General features: G+C 42.0%; 1 protein-coding gene across 1 annotated transcript in view; it reads left to right on the top strand.

Annotated features, from left to right (window-relative positions):
- The window catches only part of LOC129698285 (short transient receptor potential channel 6-like), a 111251-nt gene that overhangs the window by 19475 nt on the left and 78508 nt on the right, over positions 1-13268 (top strand). Inside the window, exon 2 of the mRNA XM_055637339.1 lies at positions 5692-6454. Within this exon, the coding sequence (XP_055493314.1) occupies positions 5692-6454 (763 nt within the window). The remainder of the gene's footprint in view (positions 1-5691; positions 6455-13268) is intronic.

Raw genomic sequence — 13268 nt, 5'->3', positions numbered from 1 at the left:
TCATTTGCTGCCGTAGAATGTCCTATCTATGCCTCTAACTAAAGTCTCCTATCACTGTGGGACTGTGGGACCTTTTCCTTCCCTGCTGCGCCTAAGAGCCAGGCCCAAGAGCACAGGCTGGACCACTGCTGCTGCCCTCCCCTGTGCTCCACAACAACAATATCCACAACAATAGGTTGTGTATGAAAATCCACCACCCGTTGCTTCAAACAAAGCCTCCTTATAATCGAAACACAACTTTCTCTCCACTGAATTTGCAAATATGCCCTCTCTCCTCAAAATGGTTGCTAACCGCGCTCTCCAGATGTTTCTGCACTGCAGTATGTGTTTTCTTGATGAGATAATGTCAGCAAATTCAACCAGGGTCATGTCATAATTGCTCATTACAACTAGTAGTTGGTGACATTCAGTTGGGAGAGCAGACACTCAGTCCCCACACAGCTTTGGTCTGAGCACGAAGCATAATCACAGGATAGAAAGTGAGGAAAATAAAAAATCATCACACCAAACTGAGCTGCTGATTAGCAATGGGAATAGACTGGAATAAAACAGCCTTACTCTGAATCGATAAACATGCAAAGTGCTTGTGAATGTTCAACATCACCTTCAATCCTAAAAGTGAACTTCCCTCACCTTGAACTGCATGCAAAAAAAATGCCTGATTATAGGAACATAGAAGCATAGAAAATAGGTGCAGGAGGAGGCCATTTGGCCCTTCGAGCTTGCACCGCCATTCATTGTGATCATGGCTGATCATCCCCAATCAGTAACCCGTGCCTGCCTTTTCTCCATATCCCTTGATTCCGCTAGCCCCTAGAGCTCTATCTAACTTTCTTTTAAATTCATCCAGCGAATTGACCTCCACGGACCTTGTGGCAGAGAATTCCACAAATTTACAAGTCTCTGGGTAAGAAAGTTTTTTTCTCATCTCAGTTTTAAATGGCCTCCCCTGGCAAAGACTGGCAAAAGCAAGAAATATCTGCTGATATCAAACAAGGCTTTAATGCTATCTTAATAGCCTCGTGTAAACCAAAATAGACAAGCATCATTTGAAGTAATGAAAAGCATTGTTTCTTTTAGCAATGAGAATTCTTTTTGGAAGTGGCTGTGAATGCTTTTCAGCAAAGATTGGAAAAATGCTGTCGAAATGGGGGTAATTTTAGTGCAAATCAACGATGAGTAGGATCAGCATTGATATCAAAAGAAATAGAAAATGGATGAGATGCAAAACTGGCTGCTGGTTTTCTAACATTTTATAATATTGCATGAAGACAAATTTACCTCTCATCCATCTACACTAGTCAGAAGAAGTATTCATTATGTTGAAATAATTTTGAGGAACTGGTCACTCTTTAATTATCACCATATGAATGGATTAAAGGCTGGAGACCGTTCTCCATGTAATACGCCCTGTCCCACTGTACACGTTCTGAGTTTTAAAAAAAGGTCAAACTCGTGGTAAGCACGGAGAATGAACATAGCGGGTACGTCAGAGCTCGTGGACGTCTCTTAGCGGCTTGTAACGCTAACGGCAGGTACTCGGGAAACGGGGTAAGCTCGGGAAGACTCGTGAAGATTTTTCAACATGTTAGACACAATGTTTTGGAATAACTTAGTGGGTCAGGCAGCATCTCTGGAGAAAAAGGGTAGGTGATGTTTTGTATGGGACCCTTCAGACTGAAAGCGGTGGGTGGGGGTGGGGGTGGAGGGGAAGGGTGGGGGGGGGGGGGCGGGGGGTGGTGGAAGAACTGGAGACGACAAAAGACCAGGACAAATCAGGGTCAATGTGTTTAGTTTAGTTTAGTTTGATTTAGTTTATCCTAGTTGCGTGTTCTCAGGTACAGTGAAAAGTTTTTGTTTGCATGCGATCCAGTGAAAAAAAAAATATGATAGTGCTGTCCACAGTGCACAGATAAAGGATAAAGGGTACAACATTTAGTGCAAAATCATGTATGATAAAGTCTGTTTAAAGATAGTTGAAAGGTCGCCAATGCGATAGATGGGAGGTCAGGATCACACACAAGGGCCATTCAGTTGCCTGATAACGGCTGGGAAGAAACTGTCCCTGAATCAGGAGGTATGCATTTTCAAACCTGTACCTCTTGTCTGTTGTGAGAGGGGAGAAGAAGGAGACACTTGTACTTGATTATGCTGACGGCCTTGCAGAGGCACTGTGAAGTGTAGATGGAGTCAATGGAAGAGAGATTGGTTTGCATGCTGGTCTGGGGTGATGTCCACAATCCTCTGCAATTTCTTGCAGTCTTGAATGGTGCTATTCCCAAACTAGGCAGTGATGCATCCCGATTGAATGCTTTCCACAGCGTATCTGTACAAGTTGGTGAGAATTTCCTAACCTTTTAAGGAAGTTGAAGCATTGGTGGGCTCTCTTGGCCATTACTTCAATGTGGCTAGTCCAAGACAAATTGCTGGTGATAGACATTCCTAGGGACTTGAATCTTTCGACCATCTCTACTTCAGTGTCATCAATGTATGTGTACTGTGTGTGTGTGTGTGTACTGCTTCATTTTCTGAAGTCAATCACAATCTCCGTTGTCTTGCCGACAGAGAGGGAGAAGTTGTTGTCTTAACACCAAGTTACAAGGTTCTCAATCCCCTTTCTGTACTCTACAGTGGCTTGCAAAAGTATTCATACCCCTTGAACTTTTCCACATTTTGTCACGTTACAACCACAAACGTAAATGTATTTTATTGGGATTTTATGTGATAGACCAACACAAAGTGGCGCATAATTGTGAAGTGGAAGGAAAATGATACATGGTTTTCAAATTTCTTTTACAAATAAAAAACTGAAAAGTGTGGCGTGCAAAAGTATTCAGCCCCATTTACTCTGATGCCCCTAAATAAAATGCAGTGCAACCAATTGCCTTCATAAGTCACCTAATTAGTAAATAGAGTCCACTTGTGTGTAATCTAATCTCAGTATAAATACAGCTGTTCTGTGAAGGCCTCAGAGGTTTGTTAGAGAACATTAGTGACAAACAGCATCATGAAGCCCAAGGAACACACCAGACAGGTCAGGGATAAAGTTGTGGAGAAGTTTAAAGCAGGGTTAGGTTATAAAAAAAAACCCAATCTTTGAACATCTCATGGAGCACTGTTCAATCCATCATCCGAAAATTAAAAGAGTATGGCACAACTGCAAACCTACCAAGACATGGCCGTCCACCTAAACTGACAGGCCGGGCAAGGAGAGCATTGATCAGAGAAGCAGCCAAGAGTCCCATGGTAACTCTGGAGGAGCTGCAGAGATCCACAGTTCAGGTGGGAGAATCTGTCCACAGGACAACTATTAGTCGTGCACTCCACAAATCGGGCCTTTATGGAAGAGTGGCAAGAAGAAAGCCATTGTTGAAAAAAAGCCATAAGAAGTCCCGTTTGCAGTTTGTCTCAAGCCATGTTGGGGACACAGCAAACATGTGGAGGAAGGTGCTCTGGTCAGATGAGACCAAAATTGAAGTTTTTGGCCTAAATGCAAAATGCTATGTGTGGCGGAAAACTAACACTGCTCATCACCCTGAACACACCATCCCCACTGTGAAACATGGTGGTGGCAGCATCATGCTGTGGGGATGCTTTTCTTCAGCAGGGACAGGGAAGCTGGTCAGAGTTGATGGGAAGGTGGATGGAGCCAAATACAGGGCAATCTTGGAAGAAAACCTGTTAGAGTCTGCAAAAGACTTGAGACTGGGGCGGAGCAGGATAACGACCCTAAACATACAGCCAGAGCTACAATGGAATGGTTTCGATCAAAGCATATTCATGTGTTAGAATGGCCCAGTAAAAGTCCAGACCTAAATCCAATTGAGAATCTCTGGCAAGACTTGAAAATTGCTGTTCACAGACGCTCTCCATCCAATCTGACTGAGCTTGAGCTATTTTGCAAAGAAGAATGGGCAAAAATTTCAGTCTCTAGATGTGCAAAGCTGGTAGAGACATACCCCAAAAGACTTGCAGCTGTAATTGCAGCGAAAGGTGGTTCTACAAAGTATTGACTCGGGGGGCTGAATACTTTTGCACGAAACACTTTTCAGTTTTTTATTTGTAAAAAAATTTGAAAACCATGTATCATTTTCCTTCCATTTCACAATTATGCACCACTTTGTGTTGGTCTATCACATAAAATCCCAATAAAATACATTTACGTTTGTGGTTGTAACGTGACAAAATGTGGAAAAGTTCAAGGGGTATGAAAACTTTTGCAAGCCACTGTATACTTCTATACTATTACTTGATATCCAGCCCAATACAGTGGTGTCATCTGCGAACCTGTAAATTCAGTTGTATTTGTGTTTGTCTCCAAAGTCGTGGAGCATAGATGGGGGCTGAAAAAGCATCCTTGTGAGGCATCAGTATTGAGAATTATTATGGAAGATGATTTGTCACCTATACTCACTGTTTGTGATCTGTTGGGCAGGAAGTCAAGGATCCAGTTGCAGTGCTGACTCCTAATTCCATGGGTTTGGAGATAAGCTTGGTTGGGAGAAAGGTATTGAAAGCAGAGAGATAGTCGATGAATTTGAGTCAGAAATTGGTGTCTGAAGAAGGGTCTCTATCTGAAACAGCACCCATTCCTTCTCTCCAGAGAGGCTGCCTGTCCCGCTGAGTTTCTCCAGCATTTTGTGTCTGTCTTTGGTACATTAACTACTATTTTCAGAGACGCTGCCTAACCTGCTTGCTGTCCTAGTTTGATGAAGGGTCTCGACCCGAAACGTCACCTATTCCTTTTCTCCATAGATGCTGCCTGACCTGCAGGAGTTACTCCAGCATTTTGTGTCTATCTTTGCTGTTCAAGCATTTTCTGTTTTCATTTTCAGCTTTCCAGCATCAACTGTTTAAAAAATATATATTTTTACTATTAATGCCTGCACTTTGGAGAGAAAGGAGTTTGGTGCTGAAATATACCAATTGGAAATGTTTATTTAATTATAGAACGTGCTGCAGCTACTCAGCAGGCCAGGCGACATCAGTGTAGTGTGAGAAATAGTTCATGCTTCAGGTTGATGAATTTTAAGGCAGAGATAGACAAGTTCTTGATTAGAATGGGTGTCAAGGGTTATGGGGAGAAGGCAGGAAGATGGTGTTAGGTGGCAGAGATCAGGCATGATTGAATGGCAGAGTAGCCTCGATGGACCGAATTGCCTAATTCTACTCCTATAACTTGTGAATTTCATCGGGATTGATTTATAGTTGTTATTTTAGATATGCACTATCTTCAGTTATTTTGCCGTTTAACTACAGAAAAGCAATTGAAGATGCAAGGAAGGTTCAGTCTCAAGACTGAAGAGTGTGTGTATTAAGCAGTGGGGCTACAGATTGCAATGGTGTGGTTTGTATTTTTAGTCTGATTGAGCCTTCTAACCAGCTTGGCTTCCAGGAGAAATTGCTAATTTGTGTGATCTTGAATAACAGGCATCTGGACAGGTATGTGGAATAGTCAATGTTTGTGGATAAAGAGTGCCCAACATTGTCAAAAAGAAATAATACAATACAGTACAGGTAATAATTCAGAACTGGTAATATGAACATTGATAATATGATGACAATTTGACATCTCTTTGGTATTAATAATATTTCAAGGAGAAATATCAAATTATTGTGGAGTTATCATTTGTTAATGTTGAGTGGACATGGAGAGACAACTAATGTTTTTTTTCCTTTGTATTTAAACAGTCATTTCATGGAGGAGCGGCCCAGACATCAGACGCTGCAGAAAGGCAGAAGACAGGCTTTCCGTGGGCCAGCCTACATGTTTAACGACAGGTCCACAAGCCTGACACCTGAAGAGGAAAGGTTTCTCGATGCAGCCGAGTATGGCAATGTCCCTGTAGTCAGAAGGATGCTCGAGGAATCGGAGACTCTCAACGTGAATTGTGTTGATTACATGGGTCAGAATGCGTTGCAGTTGGCTGTAGCCAATGAACATTTGGAGGTCACAGAACTCCTGCTGAAAGTCGACAATCTCTCTCGTGTTGGTGATGGTTTATTATTGGCCATCAGTAAGGGATATGTGCGAATAGTAGAGGCCATCTTGAACCATCATTTATTTGCTACTAAACAAATGCTGGCTGTGATCCCAGAGCAAAATCAACCGGAGTACATTGATTTTTACGCCTATGATGAAGACGGTACCAGGTTTTCTCAGGATGTCACTCCTATTATCCTGGCTGCCCACTGCCAAGATTATGAGATAGTTCACATCCTATTGAGGAGGGGGGCCCGGATTGATCGCCCACACGATTATTTTTGCAAATGCAAAGTGTGTACTAAGAACCAGCTGAATGACTCCTTCAGCCACTCTAGGTCTCGAATAAATGCCTACAAGGGCCTGGCAAGTCCTGCCTACCTGTCCCTCTCCAGTGAAGACCCTGTGCTTACGGCTCTGGAGCTCAGCAATGAGCTTGGTGTGCTGGCCAATATTGAGAAGGAATTTAAGGTGAGTGAACGTTTCATATTTTCTATTATTGGCATAAACTCAATAGTGATCGGAAGTCTTAACGTCATGATCAATTTTGCAATGTAGAACACACAATGGTACAGCACAAGATTAGGCCCTTTGACCCATGAAGTCTGTGATAACCCACGGTGCCAATTTAAACTACATATATGGTCAATATTCTGCAGGTTACTGCAATGGTTCCTGTGGTGGACATATCTCTTTCAGGGCCAGTTCATATGAGGACAGTATCACTGGTAAGTGCCTATGCATTTAGGAATTACGGTTGTGTAATGTATAGTAAACCAGGGAAACTATACCATTTCACAGGGAAGCCTGACAAAATGATCATGTTGAACTTTTGAAAAGAACTTTTGAGCACGTCCATTTGCTGTTTTAACCCTCCTGAATAAGAGAGGCACTGTCTTCCTCACAGCTCACTTTTCCACCTAGTTTTGCGCCATCAGCAAACTTGGATATGTTACATTCTGTTTTTTCATCTGTCATTTATGTGAATTGTCAACAGCTGAACGCACCAGATACCTGTTAGGGGTTATATATTCAAAAAGCTTGATATTTGTCAAATATGATTCGAAACATTCTGATGCTTCTTTCTCATATCATGTTCTAAGTTCCCTGTTATTACATCCTTCCAGCATTTTACCAGGGCAAGGGTAGGGCAAGAGGATTTTATATCAAAGTCACGTGAGTGACTACGTGAAGAGCCCGCCAGTCCGCATGTGCGTCAACATGCGAGACGAAATGCGGCGAGTCGGAGCAGTTCTCAACTGCTCTGGCAGGTAAGTAATTTTACTGCACGACAGCGGTCCCGGAGCAGCTGATGGAGGCGGCCGCTCTTGGCGGCTGCCGCCGTTGCAGCTCCGAACGGGAGCAAGCGGCCGAATTTGGAGGCCACCGTGGAAGCTCCATAGGAGCTCGGTTTCATTATTGCCTGCCGGCTTTGGGCTCTATACGGGAGCAGGCGGACGTTTTGTAATCCACCGTGGAAACTCCATTAGGAGTTGCGGCTAGGGAGCTCACTGCTAAGATTAACAGCAGATGGTGTTTAAATATAGCCACGGTTAGGTTTCGAATCGCTGCTAAGATAACAGCGGCTGGTGTTAGCCGCGGTCAGGGCAGCGAACGTTAGGTAAGCTCAGCTGCCATAGCGCCTATAAATTTTTAAACATAGAAATGCTGCTGAGGCAGCATATGCTGGAGACCAGCATATTGTGTGTGCTCTATTCGCAGGGGCATTTCGATATACTACACATAGTTCTTTAATTCGTCAAAATCTGAAGAACTGATTAAGGTAGTTAAAAATAGAGCTGGCAGTTTTAATAGCGGTTGCTGTTTCGGTCACGTTTGTGACTATCGCAGCAAATAGGATATTTATTATCATAATAATATAATAATAATAATCTTATTTATATAGCACATTTTTAGTCAACTTGCATTGACCCCAAAGTGCTTCACATAATTACATTACATTTACACACAGGCAAAGGTGGGTGAAGTGTCTTGCCCCAAGGACACAACGACAGTATGCACTCCAAGCGGGATTCAAACCGGCTACCTTCCGGTCGCCAGCCGAACACTTAGCCCATTGCGCCATCTGTCGTCCCTATCATACGCCGTATGGTGTAGTAAAATTTGACTTGCCATTACGGCACAGAATGGGCTCCACTGGAGCGGGCAGCTGTTCGGAGGAACTCCATTGAGGCTCCAGAAAAGAGCTCCTGGCTTGGGAAGCATTTTTTCAGCTGTGTCTATTAGATACCTGTGGAGCAATACCCAGTGCAGGGTTGCGTCATGATAATTTCCACTCAGTGGAGGGGACTGTTGGAGATCTTTCATAAGAGACCCCAACCATGTGGATATCGACAAAGCAGTCGAATCTTTAATCCAATGGGGCTATGCTTCTGTTTAAATCATATGAACTGTGACACCACCTGGCAGGGTTGCAGTATTTCTTCCACTCTGTCTAGCGGACTATCAGGAAGAGGTGACTCCGATTATAATGCCGGCTCATCCGAGTCATGTGGGGGCCAGAGCTGAAATAATCCGTTGAGGCTCCAGAAGGGAGCAAGGACTCGGAGTCACTAGCAGGTGCAACCTGTCTGGTAAGTATAATGATGATACCGACAGAGCACCGATCTGCAGTTAGCCCCGGTTCTGATCTGTATTTAAAAATGATATAGCTCTGTATGAGCCCGGATCGTCTAAATCTTTATCTTTTTTTGGAATAAGTGTAATAGTTGATTCTGTTAGTGTTTCAGGTAGTTTGTTTTCTTTAAAAGCATGGGAGTATAAATTAAATAAATAAGGGGTCGTTATCTCATGATTTTTTATAAAATTCATTACTAAAACCATCTGGTCCCGGTGTCTTACCATTTTCCAACGATTTTATTGTTTCACCTATTTCTTTGATTGTAATTTGAGCTCCAAGTTCCTCTTGTTCCAAAAGGTCCAGTTTTGGAAGATTACAGTTATCTATTTTTATTTTTATTTTACTATCTTCTAGTTTAATTTTAGATGTATATAAGTTTTGGTAAAATTGAGCAAATCTATTATTAATATCTTTAGGTAGTATTAGTAATTCACCTTTCTCTGATTTAATTTTGGTTATAGTATTTTCCTTTTCTTGTTTTTTCAATTGGCGAGCTAAAAGCTTATGTGGTTTGTCACCAAACTCAAAATGTTCCTGTTTTGTAATTTGGAATAGTCTTATTACTCTTGCCGATAAAATAGCCGTACGCCTAGATTTAGAAGTAAATGAGGAGTAGTATGTTTGGCCTATCCACTTTGCCTTTAATCTCATTTGTGTTTGTTGTTTCATGTGTGTTTCCTGCAAAAACATTATGTCGCTTTTCAAAGATTTTAGTTGGGCAAAAAATGTGATTGAGGTTATCATACTGCTCAATAGAATGAAGTAGTTGAAGTCTTCCTCAACACATGATTTATTTTCTCCTCAGTTAGTAGAGTTACCGGTTCATTGGAATCATCTTTGCCATCCTCTCTGGGATAGATAGCTACCAGCAGGAAGCTGGTCTGGCATATAGCTTTTTTTATCTGACCTACAGGTTCATGTTATGAATCAACAATGTATTGATAATAATCCGTAGGCTCTCAATATCAGTATTCCTGGTTGAGTGGCGCGTCGAGGAGATTGTGTTGTGCACTCTGGCGACTCAGCCAAGTGGTTTCGGTCAGAGGACTGCGAGGCAATTCATGATTCAGTCTTGCATTATCCTAAAAATCCACTGAGGAAGAACGCTAAGAATTTGGGCTGACTTATAGTCGAGAGTTGACAGGGAACTCGTATTCCCATATCAAAGAGAGACTGTTTTCAGCTCTAGTCATAAGGTACTGATTATATGTTATCAGCGAAATGTATGAATAACTAGATAATGCATCTTCCGCGGCAAGAGAAACCAAATATTTTCTCTCCGTATGGTCAATAGAGGAACGGTGGTTCTGAGTGGAATCAGTGACATCTCATTGGAGGATGACTGGTCTGGCCAAGAACAAGAGGGGTATATTTCTTCTTTTCTGTAGTTCCTTCCTAAACACAGGGATATATTTCTGTTACTTCTCAAGATTACAGAAACATGGAGCATGCCAAATCAGGTTAGCATTTGGTAAATCTGATCATGTGTTTAGTTACCCAGTTTAAGATGGAAGATTGCTTTTCAGCAGTTTAACTGATTCAAAGAATCGATCTTGGAGATGCATACTTTGCCATATCTGTACACATGAGGCACAGATTATCTGGTGTTTGATAACAAAGCTAGTGGTGGAAGCCAATGCTGCCCTACTCAGATCAAAGGGCGTTGTGTCATCCAGTTTAGATAATATGCAAAATTTGCAGCTGATGAAACTTAGGGGTTATCAGTAGATACCTATTGCGATATTAAAAATGAGGCAACATCAAATTTAATAGTGCCAATTTTGCCTATTCATTCATGACATGGTAAGGCGGCTGAAGCAAATCCTATTTACTCGGTCACAAGTGATGGCTGGGGCAGCCTGTAAGATTGTATGGGAAGCTTGTGAACAAAATATGTGAGTTACTATTAAACGGAAGTAACAGAGGTTTGTGTGGCTTTCAGTTTGAGCCTAGAGAAGTGTTTATGTGATAGCACAATTGACACTGTTTGTGCTGTTTTGTCATTCTCTATAGTACCATAAGTGGGACAATAAATGATTGGTTATTCACCCGCTGTTCACTAATGTTATGCAGGGTGTCTTTTTATATGACCATTCTAATAGCCTACTCTCATTGTAGTGTGTGATGTATATCAGTACATTATTATGCTAATATTCTTCTACTGTATTCCTAATGGGAGCAGCATTTTTAAGATGATTATGCTTTCAGCAACTGATCTCAGCACAAATAACACAGTCTTTACTCAATCTCTGGCTCGGTCTCTGGGTTATACCTGACATTAGGGTAGCTTGTTATGGAAATGATCTCATAAGCAAAATGGGCATGATTGAGTACATTTGAAGTTGATAGGATACCCACCAGAGCAGAGATTGAGGGTGTCATTAGGTATACAAGTGCACTGAGCTTGCTAGTACCTATGAGATGAAATATACTTTCTTTAGTGTTATTCAATAGTCTCAAGATATTGCTGATGGCTCATTAGCAGCCAATATTTCCCTTTCATCATACAGCAAGAGGCTTACATAGTGCGTGTTAATAAATTAAGAAAATTGGTTGAATATGTCTGGATATTTGCAGATAGAATTCTGCACAGTGTTGCATGAGTTATTGTCTAACTCAAAGTCAATTGGGACTATGGTCCAGTTAAGAACAATGGCCATGTATGCAAGCTAGCATCATGGTATTAATAACCAGTGTTTTATCTACCATTAATGGTTTATCTGTTTAAGTGTTTCACACACAGATTGGGTCACTGTATGAAACCACAGCGCTTTGAAGTCTTCACGTAGTCACTCACGTGACTTCGATATAAAATAGAAAGATTAAACGAGAACGTACTGTTTGAAGTTTGATCTTTATTTTATGAGAAGTTGTGAGGGAATATGTGCCCTCCACTCTCAACCCTACTTCTCATAAAGATCATTCAGGTCGTTACGGTCGTTAATCTTTCTATAGTTTAGGTCAGCAACTATTCTGTGGTTTCATACAGCTGCACTAAAGATTGACGAGCAGGCGGACTGGCGGGCTCTTCATGTATTCCCTCACTTCAACTTCTCTTAAAATAAAGATCAAACTTCAAACGGTAAGTTCTCATTTTCTATTATTGTTCCCTCTTTTGTCTGAGCTTGTTTTATTTGCATTCTGAGCTGTTGATGGAGATCCTGGCAAGGATTGGATGGGGGGGGCAATGACGGGGTGCTTTCTTCCAGTAATCTCCTTCTCCGCATTATGTCCAGGTCGCAACACTGAATATTAAATAAAGCTGTAGTTATATATAAAATTCCATGATCATACTTAAAGCATATTATCCCTGTAAATTGCAGCCAAAAGAGCTTACCTGTGTACTCCCTGGGGATATATACATTAAAATATAACTATGATAGAAATTAAAAAAAAAACCTCTCCCTAATTTGCGGAGGTGATACAGAACCTTAGCACATTGATGCAACAATGCAGACCGATGTCTATGTCAAGATATAGAATGTTACTGGTTCTTTAAACTGAAATGTCTGGTAGCAGTCAGTGTGAGTGGAATTTTCAACAGCAGTCCTCCACAGCAATAAATGATATTACTTGTGATAGCAAAATTGTCTTGGTGGTAGAATAGGTGTTTGCAAACTCCAGGTTGTTTTGTTTCACAAACTAGTTTGTCATTGAGTCGTCCAGCAGTTGGTATCCTTGCAGCACTTGTGTCATGGCACTATTTTTACACCCCCCCCCCCCCCCCCCCCCCCCCCCCCCCCCCCCCCCCCCCCCCCCCCCCCCCCCCCCGCATCATTGTAGGCTCTGTCAAGGTCCTGTCATCTTTTGTCGCATCTCCAGAGTTTGCATAGAAACAGAAAATAAGTGTAGGAGCAGGCCATTTGGCCCTCCAAGCCAGCACCGCGATTAATTGTGATCATGGCTAATCTTCCACAATCAGTATCCCTTGCCTGCCTTCTCCCCATATCCCTTGATTCTGCTAGCCCCAAGAGCTTTATCTAACTCTCTTTTAAATTCATCCAGTGAATTGGCCTCCACTGCATTCCGTGGCAGAAAATTCCACAACTCTCTGGGTGAAAAGGTTTTTTCTCCTCTCAGTTTTAAATGACCTCCCCTTTATTCTTGGACTATGGCCCTTGGTTCTGGACTCCCCCCAACATTGGGAACATTTTTCCTGCATCTAGCTTGTCCAGTCTTTTTATAATTTTATATGTTTTTATAAGATATCCTCTCATCCTTCTAAACTCCAGTGAATACAAGCTCAGTCTTTCCAATCATTCCTCATATGACAGTTATGTCATCCCCAGAGAACCTTGTGCACTCCCTCAATAACAAGGATGTCCTTCCTCGAATTAGGAGGCCAAAACTGCAAACAATGCTCCAAATGTGGTCTCACCAGGGCCCTGTACAACTGCAGAAAGACCTCTTTACTCATATACTCAAATCCTCTCATTATGAAGGCCAACGTGCCATTTGCTTTCTTCACTGCCTGCTGTACCTGCATGTTCACTTTCAGTGACTGGTATACAAGGCCACCCAGGTCTCATTGCACTTCCCTTTTTCCTAATCTGACACCATTGAGAATAGTCTGCCTCCTTGTTCTTGTCGCCAAAGTGGATAGCCTCACATTTATCTACTTTATACTGCATCTGCCATGCATTT

The sequence above is a fragment of the Leucoraja erinacea genome, chromosome 6, assembly GCF_028641065.1.
Source record: "Leucoraja erinacea ecotype New England chromosome 6, Leri_hhj_1, whole genome shotgun sequence".
Lineage (NCBI taxonomy): Eukaryota > Metazoa > Chordata > Chondrichthyes > Rajiformes > Rajidae > Leucoraja > Leucoraja erinaceus.
Note: the sequence above shows the minus strand (reverse complement) of the source record. Positions and strands in the feature narration are given on the sequence as shown.